This window comes from Fistularia commersonii, chromosome 16, assembly GCF_037954325.1.
Source record: "Fistularia commersonii isolate RoL2024-O1a breed Wild chromosome 16, RoL_Fcom_v1.0, whole genome shotgun sequence".
NCBI classification, from domain to species: domain Eukaryota; kingdom Metazoa; phylum Chordata; class Actinopteri; order Syngnathiformes; family Fistulariidae; genus Fistularia; species Fistularia commersonii.
Window position 1 is genome coordinate 15660780 of NC_141299.1, and position 21640 is coordinate 15682419.

Consider the following 21640-nt stretch of genomic DNA (forward strand, 5'->3'; position numbering starts at 1 on the left):
CTGAAGAAAAGGCACCACAATCTCAAGATCCAATTTTTTTTGTTTTTCAAAATCATTTTGGCCAAAGTAGCACATTTCTACGTTTAGCAATTTCATGGGTAATCTTTTTTTTAAATAAAATATGTTATTTCTTCTAAATCACCTCTTTCTATCTTGTGTTTTTGAAAGCAGTCATGTAAATAAGTGAAGAAAATTAGCTGCGGTACTAGTAGAACTTAAAGACTGTCAAAAAAAAAAATGTATTTTAATTTTCATTTATTTCAGCAATACGACTAAAATTGCCAGCGAGTACGACCCTATGTACGAATTATACTGGATTTCTGAAAAATTGCCCCTTGTTGACCGACCGATTGTCTTGCTACCGCAAGGGGTCTTGACACTTTGGACACCCGTATTGGAGGATTATGCCGTGTCTTCATTCACGTTTTTGACAAAAAAAAATCTTGTGCATCCTGATGCAAAGAAGAACAGGAAGGATTTGCACAGTAGATAGAGCTGGACCAAGTGCAGGAGGTTGGAGAGAAACGTTGGATGGGAGGGATGAAGGTAACTAAAGTGTAAAGAGGGGGGTTGGATTTACCAACACTCATATGCTGCGCTCGATCATTCCTGCTTTTGTGAGGTGGACAATGAGAGCCAGGGTTTCGGGGCTTAAAAAGGATACGCACGCTGTCACAGCCAACAACCGTGGAGAGACACCAACCAACACAGAGGTATCACAAGAATATCCTGTTGCTTATGCGTACAGATACTGGGTTTAATTTTTTTTCCGTGAGGTTCCAAAAAAAACGGCGAGTTTCGAGGGCTAGAACTGGATCTGGAGAAGAAACTTCCAAGATCAGGAATCTGTGCTTCCACATCCAGGGGAGAAACAGCATGTTGAATCACAGCGCGTCTGGCCTGGATGCAAAATTTTTCTTCTTTTTTTTTTTTTTTGGAAACTATCTTGACAGTGATATTTGGAATATTATTTTGGCGTGCCTTTGAGTATTTCGGGAGGTTTTTCCAAGTTGCCAGCAGCAAGCGAGGGTGGATATTTACACGAAAAGCATCAGGTTTTTTTCCCGGCGGTACAGGGAGCAACAGTGCTGACGGTTCAGTTGTTAACTATGGGGTGGATATTATGTGGCACAGGAAGGGGAATTAGGGACGCACAATCGCTCTGAACTGCCTAATAAGCAAACTTATTGTCACCCAGCTGTTGGTACAAGTGCTTTGCTGGCGGTTTGACTTAATTTTCTTGGTTTCTTATTTGGTAAGGGGAGTGTGACTGACTGACAAATTGTCATAACAGATCATTGGATTGATTTAGACAAATTTTTCAGATTGTAAGTAAAATGCGAATGCACCCATTCTAGAAATTATTGCACAATCTTATCTTACCTGTCTACATCTTGTTGTGAAACCAATCATGACTTTTTTCTATTTTTGTTACTATAATTTTTAATTTTTCACTTCTTAAATCAGATGTGACTAAGTTTTTGTTTGTTTGTTTGTTTATCTGTTGGTTTTCCGGTTATGCCGATTCTGTCCCGAGCAGCTGCTGCATGTGTAGGAGAAAAGCGCTTCCACCAGCTTCTTCACGATGCTGTACACTTTAGCAGGAGGAGGCACGCTTTGCGGCGTGGCCGCCCTCGTGCTCCTCATCGTATCGACGGCAACGGATTTCTGGATGCAGTATCGATACTCGGGGAGCTCCGCCAACCAGGGCCTTTGGAGATTTTGCATCAATCACAAATGCCATGCCCACACAATAACTGTCGGTAGGTACTTCGAACCCAAAGCAGTTTGATGTCGTTTGGACCTCAATATTCATCAAGTGTACTATTTCGTCGCGTATCCAAAACATCCTGTAGTACATCAATATTCCCACAGACCTGGTTCAATTCCCCTCTTAGCAGGCATGATGCTTTTGTCCACAGCCTTCTGGGACGCAACACGAGCCTTCATGCTGCTGGCCGTGCTGAGCTGTTTCGCTGGCGTGGTGCTCGGACTGAGTGCCTTCACTAACGGCACCAAGAACAGGAGGGTCCGCACGGGGGGCATTGCCCTGGTCCTCTCAGGTGACGTGCAGAATTTCCACCTGTTGGTCGAACGATGAAAAAAAAAAAAAGCTCATATTTTTGTATTAAATGGTCTTAGCTTATTTAGTTCTTCACACTAGATAGCATCCAGCCATTCATATACCAATGGCAACAGAGCTGCTGTTGGAGGTGCTAAACAGGACATTTCCAGATGCGGATAGGAAGAGCTGGGAGTCAAACCACCGACCTTCTGATTGGAGGGACGCCTACTCAACAACAACAACACTAAATGACCCCCACCAATAGTTTCCACCATAAGGAAAACAATTATTTAGCATTTTCATGGAGTTCATGGTGAAAACATACCTTCCATTTATGCACATTAGTCTGGCACAGATAAGAAAAATGTAAAAGTAATTTAATAGATGAATAGATGTTCCAGCTATATTTGATCTTCCCGGGTCGCCTCTGTGAGCAGAAACCAGTGGGGCGGCACTAACTTGCCTGCATCTAAATGTTTCAAGCTAGCTAGCGGTTTGCTATCATGACACCTTCCAAGGTGAAAGCTCAGGTTTCCATTCCCATTCTGTTGACAATAACCTAAAAACACATGATGATGGATACATAGAGTATGATGATATCACACTAGACTTTTTTAATAGAAAAATAGCCTCCAATTGATCCCTTATGATAAGGAGAGCACTTTCTGGTTTGACACTCAATTCCCGTATTTGATGGGCATTCGACTGCATAGTATTCATACCTCCGTTGTGAAAGTGACAATCTATGTGTAGAAAACAACTCAAAGGGAGAAATTACAGGAAATTACATTCTTTTTCTTTGCGGTCTGTTCCCAGGTTTTCTCGCTTTACTGGCTCTTGCAGTTTACACCGGGGTGACGGTCACTTTCTTCGGCAAACGTTTCCTTGACTGGCGCTTCTCCTGGTCCTACATCATTGGCTGGGTGGCCATCATTTTGGCTTTTGCTGCAGGTACATATCTGATTGTTACTTCCCGCGGGAGGGGGGGATTATTTTGTAGGGAGTAAGTCAACATGACACATGCAAGCCGGTAAACTTACTTTTTCGCCAGGGCGGTCCTGTGCTGTTGAGTCATAGTCATCGGCTCAGAACAAACAGGAAACGGCATGAATGAAAAAGAAGAAGTCATCAGAATGGTTGTTGTTGTAATCACTTGGTGATGAAGTACTTCAAATAGTTTTCACAGGAACCATGTAGTGCCTTTTAAAGCTAAAGGGAGTAAACTGTGAAACAAAGACATGAGCTACCATCAGAACAGGATAAATTGACCATTAAACAAAATTGTACCAGTGACGTGGCGGGAAATTTCCGATAGCCTCAATCATGTTTTTAGAAAACCTTTAAAATGGACATTTGTTCATTCTTGTCCTTCAAGTCATCATAACACAGATATGTGAGAAAACACAAGGATTCTTTGCTCAACTCTTCATTTAGGTGTGTTTCAGATCTGCGCTTACCAGAGAACGACCGCCGAGCCTGCTCCTTCCAACGTCCCCGACAGCTGAGCGACTCCTGCTGCAATGTGACTGCTGCTTCTGAGTACCTAGAATAAATAGAATTCATAGATGACTCTGAAGAAAATAGCTTGTCCTTAATTCATTTGAACGTATATACCAACATTTCCTGCACTTACTTAAACTGACCGAGACCCCGCAAATCAAGTCAGTCTACTTTGGGGGACCTTTAGAGGATAAAAACCTGGATAAATCAATATTCTTTTGGTCACTGATAAATATGACCTACTGGGCAATTGAATTACTGTTCATATAAAATGACCACAATCCAGTCTGGTCTCTTTCGAAATCGATGCCGAACATCTCTTTAAGAGGACAAGAGTTTCTGAGATTGCATTAACCACTGCTCTTTATCATTTTAAAACGTGCATCAGCACTCATAAAACTCTGACTCAGTAGCAAAATCAACAATGGTGTCCGTGATCAGTGTTTTATATCTGAAGACTGATAGACTGCACTCAATGAACCTTTTTTTCTAGCAACTTTCCAGAAATATATCTTATATATCTGCCGCTGCTTTAAGATCTTTCCTATTTTATACATTTTGTTTTTACAGGCACTTCTGGTTTCTACCATGACCTCTGACCCTTTGCTTTCAATTTGTGACTGGTTGTATTGTTAACTTATCAGTCAAAATGTTACTTTTCTATTTGGAATATCTTTATTCATTTCTATTTTTCAATTGAATCCGTCACACTTGGTTAAAATGAGTCGTCCGGCTCGTCTTGAACGCAACGCGGGGCGACATCGCCATCTAGTGGGCTATTTCACCACAACATGGCGGATGGGCTAGGCGTCATTATAAAAAAAAAAAAAAAAAAAAAAAAAAAACATTTAATTCACGCTGATATCCAGCAGATAAATACTTAAGAGTAAATATTATGGTCTTGTAAATAACTATTATTTTGAATACTAATGAATTAGTCAAAACATCTCGACCGAAAAAAAAAACCTTTGAACTCGCCACTTCCGGGACCTCAAGACCGCGAACGTGGGAGGGGGGAGCAATGAGAAATTACGATTAAAATTAAATGTTTTATATTGTCTTGGGATGGCGAATCCTCTGGGATGACGTTGAATCATATTTTTTAAAGGTACCTTTTAATTTAAGACAGCAGAATTACCGTCTGAGATGCACCACGAGATGGTGATCTTGGACGAGACCGGAAGTACTGAAGGTCACGTGATAAAACGAAAGGTCTGAACTACGTCATCACTCCAGTTGCGCTGTAAAATAAAAAAAAGGTTCACCGGTTCAAGTTGGTTCCATATAAAACAAGATATGAGTTTGCATCTGGACTGCTATAAAAATATAACCGAGAACAAAATTCCCCCTTGTGTTTCAAACCAAATTAAGAAAATGAGTTCATGGAAAATTGTTCAATAGTTTGACTGGAGGGTGTCAGGGTTGACACTGAACACACAAAGGTATCCTGGCCGTTTAAAAACATTTAAAACATTTTACTACAACCATTTGCCTTCTCCAAATTTACCATTCTTTCTATGATGAGTACTTCGAAGTGTGTTGAAATGCAAAGACGGGAAAACACATTTACTCTGCAACAATTGATTTATTTTCAACAATTAGCAAAGCCATCTCACAGAGACTACTTTGAATTACATAGAATGCAAATAAATATATTCGGCCATAGTAGAATTAAGGACATTAACAACTGATACAAAATTATGTACAACACTTGTAATAGTGCAAAAACACTCAAGATACTGCCCTCACCACTGAGATTCTAGTGTGGAGTCCATCAGAGAGCAGTGGCTGTATGTGAGCTGCCCCTCAGTGTGGGGCCTATGGGCATTGACAGTACTCGGTACGTATGAACATGTTGACAGAACGTTAAGCTCGACAGATGGATAAAGTCTGATGTTAGACGCTTCTTTTGGAGAAGACGTTCAGCAGCGACAGGGTGGTGCGGATATGTATTAACAGGAAGTTTTAAAAGTCGTAAAGTTCGAGAAGCTGAATACTATCAAGTCAAAAAAAACCAATGGAATGAAGTGTTTCTTAAAAGGAATTGAAATACTAAACAGTCAATAAAAAAAAAACAAAGAAAAAAAAAACACATAACTCCACTGTGAGCGCTAGTCTTTGAAATCCACGGAGTATAAATTTGCATGGCAGGTAGTGCCCACCACCCCTGAGTGAAAACTATTTTGAAAAAAAAAGGTCATAGCACCGTCAGATACCATGGAACACCAACTTTTTGTCATTTCTTGTCGATCCAAACGTGGTGTCAATTGTGACAGGCACAACACATTTCGTAAAGTGCGCTTGCTCGCTTGAGCTGTTCCTTCCACTCACAGGTTTTACACCGTCCTACCCACAGGGATTAAGCTCTATTTAAAAACAGCACACAAAGATAAATTACATTTTGCCATGCATAATTATAATTTGTTGCATATTGAACTTGTAGGACTTTTTTTTTTTTGCTCTGGAAATATGAACCTTTTAGACAAGCATGGGTTTGGCTTCACATCTTCTGACAAGAGGGTGAACAAATACAGTATCAGTCAAGTGTCGATATTGCAGACACAAACATTAATGTAAAAAAAAAAGAAACACAAGATTGGTGCCACTTGAAAAAAAAAAAAATGTAAGGTTGAGAAATGTCACCAAGTTTCTCAGAGTTGTTAAAAACAGGTTTGTACTGGAACACAAAGCGGTATTTTTCCCCCACCCCAAAGACTCAAGTTTGGAAAAGTAACTCGAACAAACATTTCAAAGCCTCTGAGAACCTTTTCTTGGTTTTACCGTTATGTGTTTGTGCATTGATGATGCGTTAATCAAGTTGATAGGGAGAACAGCCTCAGAACATTGATCATTAAAACAAGTTTAAATCATTCCAAAGACGAGGGAAAATAAACTGCAACCATTGCCAACAGAGAGGACCGTCAGGAGAGCATATCCTTTGCAGCCTGATTTCGGGTTTAGTTCAGCTGTCGTTTTGAAACCCGCATCTAGTTAGGACAATAAACATTCAATGATAAGTCCCCGACAAGTCACAGAGTTGAAAAAGGACAGACAGACTTGTTTTTACTGTGGGGAGATGAAAGAGTAAAGATGAGAAAGACAAAAAAAACATATCTAAGAGTAATCTCTGTGCACTCATGCAAAAGAGGTGCACTGTGTGCATCTTTGGCTACGCGTAGCACTTTGTTTCTGATGTTGAGGTGCAATAATGAGCAATACGGTTGATGATTGCTGATAAGTATAGCCCTGTTTACAATTCATGCTAAGGAGAGGAGCATGATGGACAACTGATAACGTACGTTCGCAGACGCGGAACAAATTGGAAGGTAAATGCCCGAAGAGTGGCACCTTGTTAAGTTAGAGCCATTTGGCTTTGGTTTGAACAGATCAGACACTGCAACCAGGCAGTGTGTGCATGTATTTTGGCTTGGCTCTGGGTGACTTAGTCATGGCATATTCCTTGTGTGTCTCACAAGGAGGAAGTATAGCCCTTCAAATTGACACACGGTCTTTGAAATTGCACAGGCTGCCAACTACTGAGCCAGCCGACCGGTTGGCCAAGTTGGGAGAAAAGTCTGGATACATTAAATCCTTCCTGCTGGGCTCTGCTAGAAAAGGCTGACTTGACCTCCGATCACAAGTCCCTCAGTCTCCTTCACGCACTGAATGCTATGTGTCCTGGCGGTACCTGCAAAAAGTGAACAAAAAGCACATGGCATTAGTATGCGCCAGTTGAATACACGTCTGACAACATTCAAAACCCCAAACACAGCTACGTCTTTCACAGCAAAGTTGATGGTAGCTCCTTGAAATAAAAACACAATAGAAAACAAGTCAAATGGATTTCTGTAAATCCGTTCAGACCAGACTGACAATATTCTAGCAGTACCATGTAGGTATCTTGTTTCTGAGTGTGTAAGTTGGTTACAGCAGGCAGACAACTGAACTTCTTTATTATGATATGAAACTGTGGTGGGTAGACCCAATTTCTGTTCACATGCCTAGTGTAGATAACCTCACAAAAATGTGAAGCTAAATCTCTCAGGCACTCTGAGAAAGTCTGACAGAAAACCAGAGACAATAATCTCTGCAGTAAATGAATATGGCAGCAAAATGGTCTATTTCAAATTCATTCTGCAAAGGCTTATCGAAACGATCTTAGGAGCTCATTTGGCAAACCTGGCCAAATTTGTTGTCAAGTCTATATCAACCCAATTAACTTCAGCTGATGACACTTCACAATTAAAAGCCACAAAAGTCAGCAAATAAAGCAAAAAAAATGAATAACCACCTTGTGTTACTATTGTTACCCTTGAAAGAATAAATTTCCACATCCATATTTGGCAGACTTGATCACAAGTTGCCTGAATTTGCATATTGATGGTTGTTGTGAAACCTCATTGTTGTAAAAATTCTCTCTTCCTCCTGCGACCACTTTTTTGCTTTTTTTTTTTTGTGAGCTAAAACAATGTACATAATGCTTGACTGACCCGCTTTGTAAGGTGAATTCAGGCAATGCTCCAAGGGATGTCAGCTGTTCCTCCAGAGCGACAATACGTAAACCTAAGTAGCCTGAAGACAGAAGCAGCAACACAACCCTGCAACATAAGGAATAAGGCACCTCATTATTGTCTGTAAATATAATTTATAAAAAAAAAAAAAGGAAGACAAGACAGACCAAAAAGCGTGGTGTTACTTACAATATCAAGTAAATGAAGAGTAGGGTGTTGAGTGTGCTGGCCTCTCTCTGAACCAGCAGGGACTTGGCCTTTTCTGTTACACTCCAAACCCATGACCCACCTGTGCCAGAGAACAGGCGAGCAAGAAAAACGTTATTTTGCAGGGTAAAACTTTTGATCCCCCCCCTCCCATCTAAATTATTCGAAATGGAGTGTTGACATTGGAGCAAGAAAGGAGAAAAGGATCTGGAATAATCATAATCGAGTGTTTATAAAAATTGTATTTGTTGGAAATGGTCACACTTAAATTGTCCTTTTTCCAATATGCATAGCCATGAAAAAACTGAAAAGGACGGCTAAGTTGTCAATGCTAATTGAATTGGCAGATTTCCTTTGCTTCTAACTTATTAACACAGTGTCTAAGTGCTCGAGTATCTTATTACCTGAAACGGAGAGCTCCTCTGAAGAAGAGCTGTCACTTTGCTGCTTGTGCAGGTGCCTAAAGGTGGATCTGTTTCCGTCAGGCACGGCCTCTGAAAGGTAAAGAGGCAGAAAAGATGTCAATGACTGCTTTAAACCTTGAACTCTACATGTCGACACAACAGGTTACACAACAGCATATTGCTTACCGGGACCATGACCAAAGACACCAAAACAAAATGTCACAAGATTCGGCTCATACATCGATAATGTCTACAAATGCTGATAAACGCTCTGCATGTAAACAATGTGCGATTGGACAGGCGGAAGTAAGTGTTGGCAATTACCTCGGATTGAGCTGTGCAGTGGATTGTCCTGGGACTGGGACTCCGAGCCATCAAACTGGTCAAAGCTGTCATCCAGACTGGACTGGCTGGAGTTCTGAGAGATGAGCGCAAAAATGCCACTTTAATGACCTTTAATATGAACTGGTTCATAAAGCAGTATGAAATTCTATAAAACTGGTTGTGATTGAAGTCAAACTGGTAAATGTACCTTTTGACTGATGCTGTGCTTAGAGATAATCTTACTACATTTTCATTTGACATTTTTCTGTCTGTTGTTGGATCGTTTTTTCTACATTGTATCCTTGAGACATTAAGTGGATTTTTCTTTTTTTAATGTATTTTTTATGCCTCATTGTTGTCTGCAATCTTGTGCAACAAGTTTCTTACCACAAGTTTGTTCTTATCAAAGCTGTTCTCAGCTGAGGAGAAGACCGGGCTACTATTTGTGCTGCCATCCTGTAAGAGGAACACAATTTTAGCATGTGTTCAATTTAAAAAAAACAAAAAAAAAACACACCAGTCCCATAAAAAGCACGTCTTTTTAGTTCCAATGCAAACAACTGTCGAACGGGTCTCTGTCTCTTCAACACCCGAATTTCCCCAATGGTGAAAGTATTATCTCAAATGCTCTGTGACAGAGCAACCAATATTCAAATGTGTTCAGTTTTCCCTTCCTTGTTCACAAAAAAAAAAAAAAAAAAAAAAATCTATTACATTTGTTTATCATGTAAATATGTACGTTTCATACAGTTCTTGGCACGTATGTTATCAGCAGAAGGTGATTTACATTTCTGAGATCTCTAAAAATTGAGGCGGAGTCACTCACCTCAAGTTGAGGACATACTGAACGTAGCAGCTGATAACAGGATTCTCTGTTCCGCAGTGACACGAACAGATACTAAACGACAGGACGGGGGAAAGAGAAAGCAATTAGTAAACTGCTCGAAGGCAAATGCCACCAAGTTAATGACTAGGCTGAAGAGGAAATAGATGTGCTAAAGGAAATTTTGCATTTCTATTCATCTATGAAATATGGAGATGGGGAATATGCTTAAGACAGCTCTTAGAGAAAAAGCTGAAAAACTTGCCTTGTCTCCTTCGGTGGTTCGGATCGAAAGTGCGCTGGGTACCCAAAGAGCCATGTTCTGTTTTTTCAATTTGTGGATGCAGGAAACCGGAATCACTACCTGTAAGAGCCACACGCAAGTCGTAAGAAGGAAGGAAGGAGCAAGTTTGAAACCAGGCCAAGTGGGGTCGGGGGTATGAGGGTGCCTACTTTAGTCTCCTTGAGCAAGACGGACGAGTAGAAACAAGCGTGAGTATCAGTGATGTAGAGTCGACCGTGGTAGGGCACCTCCTTCTGCAGGGCACACACGTAGGCTAGGAGGCAAGAGGGAGTGCCAACGCTTTTAGGATTATAGTTTCCTTTCTGGCACGTGAATGAAATACTTTGGACTTTCACTTTTCTTACCATGAATTAGGTCTTCACTATCATGAATGTCTGGAAACAGCTTGTGGAATGTTTTGTTGTGCTTCATGAAACTCTAAAGGAAAAAAAAAAAAAAAAAAAAAAGGATGTAGATAAAGGAATTGGTCCCGTTCAAAGATCAAATGGCAAGATTAAATAAATTACAATTCCTAGGCTAAACTTTTTAAAAATAACCAGATTGAGTTATAATGATGACCATAGATAGGGGGAACGTACATTTTGTGTTCCGCTGCCCTCGGTCCGCTCAAAGCTCTTGCTGTCAACATCGAAGGTGTCCGACCTACTGAGAGAAAAGAGCAGAGCAATCAGTTTGGAGCAAGTGGCTCCAGCCGATGGATTTGTGGCCATGGAGGATACAAACACTGATTCAATTACATCATGCATTATCCATGGTGGTGGTCATGAATAGTTCTTTTTTATTTTGCCAGAAAGGGGTTATTTGTTATTTAGACGCAATCTTTGCAACCTGTCAACAACAACAACAACAACGCACTGAGAAAAATCAAAAGCTAAGCATGGACACAATAAAAGATGAAAACCTAAATTGCCAGAAGCTGAGGAGTGTTCTGCTTTGAACCTGGATGTAGCCTGAAGTAAAAAAGAAGATATTTGAGGCAAAATTCCCCATTGCTATTTGAAAACGGATATCTGCATTCAGTCAAGTGGTGTTTGGATCATTTTGTGAGCCGTGGTGGAGAAAGAGGCCATTCCTCAACCAACAAATCCATCTCGAGCATCTGAATCATGTGAGTGGACAGTCAGACTACAACTGCTTTGCAGTCATGAGGGTATCACAATCCAGCAGCAGCTGAGAGTTCAGGTTCAGGTCTTGTGATGCATGTTCAGAATAGCTTGTGTCTGTGCTGCACATCGAATGGTGGATTTTTATGCCTTGTATTCTATTAATGAAGACTTTGAAAAATCCGTGCATTGCTGTCATTTTGGTATCAAAACACACAAAGAATTTTAAAAGACTAATTATTTCACACCTTTATGTAATTGAGATTTGTCAAAACGTAAATGTCAAAATCTTTTAATGGTTACAGAAAGCTATACTGTATTATAACTTTTTAAGGCGTTTAAAGCTAACAGAAATGTCCATATTTTGATATTACACAGTTTTTGAATATTCCCATTCGGTCTTACCTAATAGCGAGCTGTCTGGTGAGGGTTTTCTGCTGCTGCTGGATTTCAAGCTGGGCCGCATCCAGGCTCACCGCTTTCCTGCTCTCGGACTTCTTGATGCTCCCATTACTCGAGCTACTTCTGCTCTTCTTCACCTTAGTTGGCAGCCCTCCGCCACCGCTCTCTACCGGGTAGCTGCTAAACATGGGGGGGGAAAAAAAAAGCCTGTGAAATGGAGGAGCGTGAATACCTCAAAATTTGCACCACAACCTTCAAAAACCACTTAAAAATTGGAGGTTGGGGAAAAAAAAAAAAAAAAAAGAACACACAAAAGGGTAAATATATTCGGGCTTCCAATGAGTGCAAATTAAAGTGAATCAAAAGAATGTATGGGGAGAGTAAACACAAGAAAAGTAGTATCCTCTTGTACTAAAAACCTGCCATTGGCCATCAAAGAACATACAAAGGTGAAATGTACGAAGGACTCTCTTTGGATTTAATAACTTGTGTTTTGCTGAAGATATGGAACATTAGACAGACTTTGATCAGATTTCATACATCTTATGCAAATGTAGTTTATGATGACATTTGACATAATGACATTTTACTCATTGTCTTAAGGGGGGGGCAGAGGAATTGCATTGAACTATACAAGTCTTGTGATTGGAATGACATGCGGTGGACAAAATGGCTTATCGTTACACTGCCGTAAAAAGAAGGTTGCGGCGTTTACCACACAAAATATTTCATAGGATCATTACCTGACCTTGACAAAACCCTTAGAGATGCAGAGTTTTGACTCACTTAAAAAAAAACAACAAAAAATACATTACTCAAAAATCCCATTATATTCCTACAGAGAAGGAAGACAATTTTGTAAACAAAGCAGAAAAAACAAACAAACAAAAAATAACCAAGTCCACCTTACCTTGTAAGTTTAAATCTTTTTGATGAACGGAAGCTTATGTACCTACTGACAATAGGCATTTCTTTTTATCTCAAGGTAAAAAGGAAAAAAAAAAAAAAAAAAAAAAAAAAAGAGTTGCCACGGTACTTTATCTGGTTTTACACCATCATTGCTCGAGTGTTCAAAAAGATAAGGAGGGAAGGGGGGGGTTCTGAAACACACTAAATTAAAGACCCCAATTTAAAATAAATAACAAAAACATATATACATGCTCTGCTCTTCACCACAAACTTCCCGGAGAGACTTTGTTGTATGAACACTGTGAAAGGAGGAAGTCACTCGGTGCTGAGAATGGTGTGACACTCCGTAGTGAGTGACGTCAAACTCAACCACTCCCCCCAGAGTTTAACAGGCATGAGAGGCTGCCAGTATACATGACCTCTCCTTGCACGCACGCACGCACAGGCGGTGACACGTTTGGAGAGGGAAAAAAAAAATAAAAAAATCAAGGCTCATTCCTTGAAATTTTTCTCTGACACACACACAATTCTACTCAGTCACTCTCGCTGAAATTTGTTCTCGGAGACATCCAACATAAACACTTGTTGAATTTGCGTTTGCAGACTGAAGTGCTCTGCCATGAACACCGAGCTTTAAGACATCTTCGAATACTTCGAGGAGTTGAGACATTTAATCAAAGTTAATATACACTCAAAAGCTTGGGAGCAGCATGCAAATATTACACAAGTTGTACTATAGAATAAAAAGCATTGCTAAAGTCTCAAACTGCTGAAATCATTCTGTGTACTGCTGTGTTACGAATCTGTACACTTCCCTCTGCTCTCGTCAGTTAATTGGGATAAAGGTCACAGATATGAAGTAGTGCCTCGACTGGAATCCAACCCTGTTATTATGTATGCAAGAGCTGGGCAAAAGGAGCGGGCCTGGCTGGTGCTGTTTCCAGATCCATCATTAAGTAGTCCAAAATAATATAGAAACCTTTTTATTTGGATAAAGTAACAGTGGGAGTTATTTCCGTACAAGGCGTTTTAGTTAACTCCATTCAGTCGTTGGGAAAAAAAGAGATTCGGATGATCAATTGTCAAACAAGGTGCTTGCTTATGGTCTCATAGTCTGTTCCTACAAGACGGGGGTCAAAGTAACAAAGCAATAGAGAAAGAATTCAAAGACTGTTGACTTTCTCAACAACTTCCTCCTCTGACATTTAGCATCAATAGGACCAAGTGGAAAGCTTCCTCGAACAAATTTGCCTTTCAACATAATTTTCTCTCAATACGGTCAATGTCTAGTCATCAGCAGCGTCAGTCTGTCTGTTGTACATTTCTATGTCATGGAAAATGTAATGTATGTTTCGAGAACACACCAATCACACGTACACTGACTGGCTGAAAGGGGATTGTTTAGAAACTCTACTGGGGACAAAAACAGGACAAGCGTCTGAAGATTAGAAACCAAGTTCATGTGACGAAAATGTTTATTACCAGAACATCTTAATCTGACAATATGGGAGAGCTAGTCAAGATTACAGATGCGATGAGAAGAGGATTGATTTACAACAGAAACGGTAAGTGTACTGATAATAAGATTAACCGCTTTCAGTCATGCTTTCTGCAAATCCAATGTAGTTAGTAAGAATCAAAACTCTATATCTTCGAGTTGTTTACATTTGAGGAGGGCATCTTAGGCTTAAGGAACAAAAAGCGAAACTTTTCTAATACATAGAAGAATTCAACAAGTAAATCAAACAGGCCATGGGTTCTGATGATAATCAGCAGGGAACAGATCCAAAATGAACCTTTACCCTGAAACGTCCGTAGGTTTGACAGACTTAATATATTTGTACAACAGAAGACGTATCTAAAATCTGAAGGGGTCCACCTGAGGGATTGACCTCTTACCCACTTGGCTGGCAGACAACCTGACCAAATCAATGTCAGACCTACTTTCCGAGGACTGAACTGCCGTGACTGGCATTTGAAATCAAGCATAGGTATATTGAATTTTCAGCATCACAGCAGGGAATGAGTAAGCATGGACACAAACATTATGGGGGGGCGCGCATATGTTATCTAGACTTGCTCGTAGCACACAGTCTTATCTCTGGGAGAGGAGAAAGCACAAACACCAGTCGTGCATGTCAGAAACAACATGTTGTGTGACAAACATTTTAACAGTGGAAACATCTGTATCTCCATTCGCTGTACTATTATCCCTGAAATGTTAGCTTCACACTTCAGTTTGTTTTCAAGCACTACATTTTGTGTTCTGCAACTTTTCTTTGATTAGCAAGAATAATCAATTGTAAAAACAGAAACACCACTTTTTACCCAGAGGAGGAATATGATTTGAGGCCTTGCAGCTGACTGGGATTTCATTTGGCAAAAGGATGATGAGGAAAAAAAAAAAAAGTTAATTTTTTCCCCCTGTATGGTAGTAAAAAAACAGGATGTCCTACTTCTAAGACACGCAGAAACATGGCCAACCCACATGCCCACATTTAAATGCAAATTACATCAGCTGGGTCTTGATAAACAGTTTAAAAAGCACTGAGCTAAGAAACCTGATGGGGTTATTGGCCTCCAGAGCCCAGAAGCTCAGAGAAATGGGAATAAACCACAGCACTTTGGTGTTTCAGAAGGCCTTTTACTTTCTCCAGGACCCACTCATAAAATCTCCACTATCTATTATAGCTTGTGGGCAAACCAAAACATATGGCAACTGTCTTTTACCTTTGGCCACCTAAAGCCAAAAATTGACTGCAAATGCCAATGGCGGTTTGAGGTGTTTGTTTTACTAAAAGTGGAGTGAGAGCAGAGGAATACAAAAAACAAACAAAAAAAAAACCTGCATGAGCATACTTCCTGAATATGAACTGAGCGATAGACATTGAAAGAGGGGTATCAATAGAAAAAAGTGCGTAACTCAAACCCTTTACAGGCCTCTAGATTTGTCTTTTTGCCACTGCTTCTTGTTGGGAAGAAGTTGGTAAAGCAGTGGAGGTGCCCCCATTACTAGGTCATTCACCATTTACACCCTTTACAAAATCCAGTATTCACACTCAATGGCCTGTTTTAAATAACAAGAAAGCGTCAAAAGCCACATGCACAATGGGTATGAGTGTAGGTAGCTAGTTTGTTCTCTTTGTGGACATAGTAGAATAGGCTTTTAAAACAAGAGGGGTGAAATGATTTTCACAAAATACATTTTTTTTATGTTTTATGTGAAAGACCTTTCTCACTTTGAGTGAATGCAGCTCAAAACAGGATTTTGCAAGGAGAGCACACTCATCACATTGAAGTAATCAAAGAAACTTTCACAGGGAAGGTCACACTGTAAAAACTTCCATAACAACGTGGATACAGCGTTTAACCCTGTAAAACCACCTATCTTTGGTGGCTAGCTAAATTCTGGACGTTACCATTGAGCTTCTGGAGAATTTCAAGTTAACCAATGAAAAGTCAATTCTCTCCTGCCATGTGGTAGCCATGTCTTCTCGCACAGAGATTGGACATTTTTCACAAAGCATCGGTCGACCAATAGATTACCCAGTGCATACTTTCCGATGAAAAAAGATGCACGTCAGAGCAGTATTCACATTTACAGAACTTGCCCACCCACGCCACAATAATTTTTCAGTGAGAAATGCTATCTTGTTTGTGTCTCTCTTATCTAGCGTGTCATTTTTCCAGGGAGACTTTCATACATAGACCTCATCCATTATGTCATACTATGCATTTACAGATTTTCTATACCAAATGGACCGGGGATTCAGACAGACACTAGAGTACTCAATGTGAAAACAACAAGGTAGTACTGACTGGTTAAGCAAAATCAGACAATAACACTGCTGCAAGCAAGATTGAACGAAAACATCAGACAGACTGATGAATGATAAATTGTAATGAGTAATTTCCAAAACATGAGGATTTTACTGAGGCACGGACCGATCCAACTAATAGACATTCCATCCAGCAAGAGAGCACCTCTGGGTAGAAATTATGATGCTTAGAATGAGAGAGAGGATTCTGTTAATCCTTGTGCAGACGTCAGCATTTGTCAGCTGGTCCACAGTGCCAATTGCCCTGAGAAAAATTTGCAGTTGTTTATAACTTTTATAAAAAGGAGCCTCAGGTTCACATGTGAGCAGATTGAAGTTCACATCCATTTAGAGCCAGCAGAGAACTAGACATAAACATTGAGACTTCTTTTGGAGAACAAGTGTGTTTTTTGTTCTTGGACAGGTGCTAATTTTTCCATTGTTCATTTAACTAAAACCCACTTCCTTCTAGATAAAAAGTGCTATTTGAGCCACCATGACAAACAAGTCCAGTAATATCAAAGGCTGCAAATAAGGAACCCACTCTGAAATTAATCAAATATAAATATCTATTTTCAACTCATTACGAATACGTTTCAAATTTGACAGACAGAGAAATGGAAAGAGAGGCTAAATTTATCATCTGTCGTGAGCCCGGAGGGAGTCTGTCACTGATATACTGAATCCTTGGAGCAGACCATGAACTGCACCCAGTGATACTTAGTGAATATGTTATCCCATGTTTTTTTTTTTCCGCACATTCTGACTCCATCAGTGACACAGAAATGTCTGCTTCATTCTACAGACTGCAGCTGTGCAGAATTTGAGCAAAGTATTTTTTTTTCTGTTAAGCTAAAAACAAGTTTGAGAAACAAAACAGCCTCATCATATTCCAAGTCTTACATTTTTATCACAATGCCAACTTTTTAAAATTATCAGTCGTCATTCAGCGATATTGGTAGAGACAACGAACTTAATTTTACACCCTGGTTGTGCTGTATGGTAATTTTATTTCTAATCTCTTGTTTTAGACCGTTGCCTCCTGAGTGGCTTTTGTATAGTGATGTAAATACTGTGGTCAACCAGTGTGTTTGTGTGCAAATGAGAGCTATGTGTAGTGTTAGTGTGTGTGTGACTACACAGACTGGAGATGTACCTTAATTTTGTAGTCCTGCACTTTACAAAGCCCATTAAGTTTATCTGTCATTTTTTTTTCTTTGATTTCTCTGCAGAAAAGTGTGGGAATGAGCGCCGGGGGAACAGAAAGTCTATCTGTATGCAGGTTTAATAGTGAGAGTCTGTATATTTGTCCATGGGAAGTCATGTGGCCTTCTGCTAGCAGAATCTCCCTCCACTTCCTGTAGCAGGATCAGAGAAGGAGGGTAATTCCGTCAAGGCTTGTCTGCATTCTCATAACCTGACATCTTAAAAAATAGAATGGTATTCTGAAACATCAGATTGACAGTCATCCCTGAATTAAGAATCCAACCAAACATGCTGTGTTTCAATGCAGGATGAATCATTCAGTAACAGTGTTTACCTGATGCCCTTTCATGTTTTTCTATCAGTAATGCATTCTCTGAAAGAGTAGAGGAGTGATCATTAGCATCGCACTGTTAGAAAAACAAACAACCAACCATTAACTACAGCCTTGGCCAGCGGGGTATAATGCAACCATTCATTTTAAAGTTCTGCTAACATGGGCTATTCCTCTGTGTCCACACCACATCATTTAGACAGATAAAAATAGGTAAGGACGCCAGCAGAAACCCTTTCTGTGAGCATCGTTCTTGAAGCGAGAGGATGTCTCTCGCAAATCAGCCCCACCCAGCCTTCTCCAAGCTTGTCTGACTCGAAGCTTTTCAGGCACACTGGGCACTACCCAGCTACCACAACGCCTTCTATATTAATCTGAGAGCTGCACTGGAGACCTGAGAATAGCAATTCACATTTTGCTAGGAAAGAGGGGTCACATTTTAGGGCAATTGGTAAACTACACGTTGAGTTCTTTTAATCTACACCTTATTATTGCACTTGTGGTTTGGCACATGTGCATACAGGGGAAGCGAGAAGATAAAATGCACCTTTAATTCCCCAAATTGTCAAAAATGCCAGCTGTACAAGTTCCTGCTAATGTCCCTGCGTAACAGACTAAAAACACATTGAACATGTGCTGACAGTCAGCAACTCAAATCCGACCACAGTTCTTTTACTGGCTGTCTCTGGTAGAAGGAAGTGAAAGGAATAACTTGAGAGGCCTTGCCATATCAACATGAAGATACAGTGGGCATTTATATAACAAAATGTAGGCTACCACCTGTGGTGGACTCATGGGAGCTAAAAATAGACTGTTCTGAGGGGGGAAAAGGACTTGTTCATCTCATGTGTGACAAGCCTATGGGTGTCCCTGGGAGAAGAGCAACAAAATATTTGTCACGATTGAAAAGAGAGCGAATGGATGAACGTGATTGTAATACACCCCTGCTTGGCCCACCTGTTTGCATCATCTGTGATAACGGAGGATGGACACATTTGTGATGCAATATAAGAGTGGGTGAGGTCGTGAAGTCAAAACATGACAAATAGAAGGGACTAATACTTTTCTGCTTGATTGCATTTCGTTTTCGTGACCTGGAGCTATTCAGTTGGTTTTTTCGTACTAAAGGCAGGAATAAAAGAACTTTAGAGGTCCCAATTGAATGCTATTTGTGTTCTTCGATGCAATCAAAGACAAAAAAAATAAAGTTAAAACCAATCTCTGCGTCTGAGTAAAATGTCAAATTAAGCAAGATGGTAGTTTTTCATTCGCTTTTTCAATTGATTCGCGTAAAAAACAAAACACTTGACTATGATCAGATGTGACTCGAGTTGTTCTACGGTGTAACGGTAACGCGTAGAAGCTCGTCAGCTGACAACGCAGTCACGTCTCACATTGAACCGTGAAGTTTTACCCATTCTTGTAAATAAGAGTTACATTGTCAATGTCCATCAGCGTGCTTTCTCTCTTTCTTTCGGGAACGAAACGTTCGCTCTTTTCTTCTCTGAATTTCGACGTTTCCACACTGTTGTTTATTTAAATACCAACACATCATCAACCAGGCACAATGCTAACATGCTAGCATAACGGAGACAACGGCAGTCATGCCCAACTCTCAATTCTGTAAAAATTAACTTATGGATATTACACATATATAATCCAAATGATGGCGGGGGCTTTCGAAATGAAACAATTAAATCTTATTTGGAACTGTTCCGACGGAAAGTAACCGTTAAGTTAACGGTTTTCCACCCTGCTAAGGATGCTTGCCGGCAGATAGCATTTCAGCTAGCCATTCATTCCGCTTACCTCTCTTTCATGAAGTGTTTGATTTTGACAATGGCTTTCTCGTCGATCTTCTTGAGGAAAGTTTTCAACCTTTCTCTCTTGTTTTCAAGCATCCTTTCCTCCACGGGGTGGATTGATTCGTGCAGAAACGTCGCTCCACGCCAGACTCCCCAGCTCTTGTTTGGAATTTTCGCTTTTTTTTCCCCCTTCACTTCAACCACGGCTGATTAGGATAATGAGGCTAAATCGGACCAAGGCTGTTTAACCAATCAGCGACGGGGACGACGCGGGAAGAACTGGTCATGTCAGACTGATTGTCCAATCAAAAAGAGGCAGGGGCTGTTCAGGAGACCGCCCATTACCATATATGGTAAATGGGCGGTCCCTCCTAGAGAGCTCTTTGGGGACGGGCCGGGTCCGCCTAATCAATAATTTACGTCCGGTTAACGTTTCACGTGTGTTCAACAAATCTAATGCTACACAGAAAACAACAACAACGTGCATCAAATATCTCAAATACCAATAGTCCGATTGGTAATATTTGCAAAAATAAAAATAACCACCACTTGTGCTATCCCCACCCAGTTATTTAGTTTGCTTTCCCTGACAAAATGAATTTTCAGCCATATATACCAAATAATATATCACTCACTAACACATCGAAATTTACATTTTTTTTTTCTTAATTAAATGCACAAATCAAATAAAAGCAAGAATCTCGTGAGAAGTTGTGGATGGTTTGTTCTGATGGAGTAACATGCGGTCTCACGATGAGACAGTAAAACTTGATGGTCATGAATGACAATTGAGGCCTTCTTAAAGAGAGCTGATGGTAATCTTGCTTTTATTCTCACATCTATTCACCCTGAAACAACACCAATCCTAATAAAGGGTGAGTTTAACCCCCACACACACTTCACGAGCAAAGAAAAGGCATCGACTGTAGCAACAAATGGTAAAGTCACACACCCATGTTACAATCAGCAATCCCAAGGCCAAGAGGCCAAAGTTTATCTATCAGCCATTTCTGAACAATAGTCAAGTTATGATTTGACTACCTTCTATGAAATAAAACACTGATATGTTGCAGAGACGTTATACAGTAAAAACATATACACCACGCTTATATCCAAGTGGTTTGGGTTATCTAAGTTTCTTGCTGCAGGAAGCATTCGTCTTATTATCTGAGTAAACAGATGTCCTTGAGTCAAATCGGGACTGACCCCCGCACTTTATCATGTGCATCCACGGATTTTTAAAACGTGTGATTAAATCCATTTTAAAATATCATATTTTCATGCACTCATGAAAATATAATTTGTGTGGTGCCGTTAACAATAAACCTCTCGTGTCATTGTAAGTAGATTGACTTCAATGCCGGCTGCATATTAACTTTTGTGCCATCGCAATAGTATTCTGATGGTATTCCCACCGGAATTATTTGTCGCAGTCGGCCTGATATTGTTATTATTAATCAGATGACAATATACATTTGAATAAAATCCAAAATGGTTTGAGGTCACATATTTAAAGGAAAACAATAATGGATGAGTGGTTTACCAAAGTTGATAGAACATAAAAAAAGGAATATTACAAAAGGCAAAGTCATTGTTTCCAAATAAGTAAATAATGATAGCCTTTTTGCTTGTCCATCTAATCAGAGCAGAATTAATCAATCACTGTTTTTCCAAATTGAATAGGTCACTCTTCCAGAGGGCAAAAATGTTAAAATGAAATACTTTGTTTGTATATTACTTATTAAATATTTTTATTTGAATGCCATAATTATGACAATGCAGTTATGAAAAAAAACAGGCAATGTAGTGACCTTGGACAAATCCTGAGGATCCTTTGGCTGTCCTTCTGAAAACGTGGATTGTTAACAAATGCATGTGATCGAAATGGAGTTGCAATGGGAGATTAAATAACCTGCTATAATGATATG

General features: G+C 40.0%; 2 protein-coding genes across 6 annotated transcripts; one reads left to right on the plus strand and one right to left on the minus strand.

The window, feature by feature from the left end:
* The first annotated feature begins 539 nt into the window (after window positions 1-539).
* lim2.2 (lens intrinsic membrane protein 2.2) lies at window positions 540-3923 on the plus strand. Of its 2 annotated transcripts, none has more exons than XM_086161900.1 (5): window positions 540-713; window positions 1541-1763; window positions 1923-2063; window positions 2882-3016; window positions 3500-3918. In XM_086161900.1, exons 2-5 carry the CDS (start codon window positions 1586-1588, stop codon window positions 3568-3570), a joined length of 525 nt encoding a protein of 174 aa, XP_086018026.1. In that variant the 5' UTR covers window positions 540-713; window positions 1541-1585; the 3' UTR covers window positions 3571-3918. The 2 variants fall into 2 exon arrangements, with proteins under 2 accessions (XP_086018026.1, XP_086018027.1); XM_086161901.1 differs by lacking the exon at window positions 540-713 and adding an exon at window positions 1195-1328 and having other exon boundaries at window positions 3500-3923.
* Window positions 3924-5130: 1207 nt separating this feature from the next.
* LOC147226071 (GRAM domain-containing protein 2B) lies at window positions 5131-19891 on the minus strand. Of its 4 annotated transcripts, none has more exons than XM_086161287.1 (13): window positions 19717-19891; window positions 11647-11823; window positions 10717-10780; window positions 10483-10555; window positions 10288-10391; window positions 10100-10198; window positions 9838-9909; window positions 9399-9467; window positions 9012-9105; window positions 8688-8777; window positions 8266-8365; window positions 8056-8163; window positions 5131-7253 (listed from the first exon to the last, which is right to left on the minus strand). In XM_086161287.1, the coding sequence occupies exons 1-13, from the start codon at window positions 19806-19808 to the stop codon at window positions 7235-7237; spliced, it is 1161 nt and encodes a 386-aa protein (XP_086017413.1). In that variant the 5' UTR covers window positions 19809-19891; the 3' UTR covers window positions 5131-7234. The 4 variants fall into 4 exon arrangements, with proteins under 4 accessions (XP_086017413.1, XP_086017412.1, XP_086017415.1 ...); XM_086161286.1 differs by having other exon boundaries at window positions 10717-10783; XM_086161289.1 differs by lacking the exon at window positions 19717-19891 and adding an exon at window positions 12554-12703.
* Between the last annotated feature and the right edge of the window lie 1749 nt (window positions 19892-21640).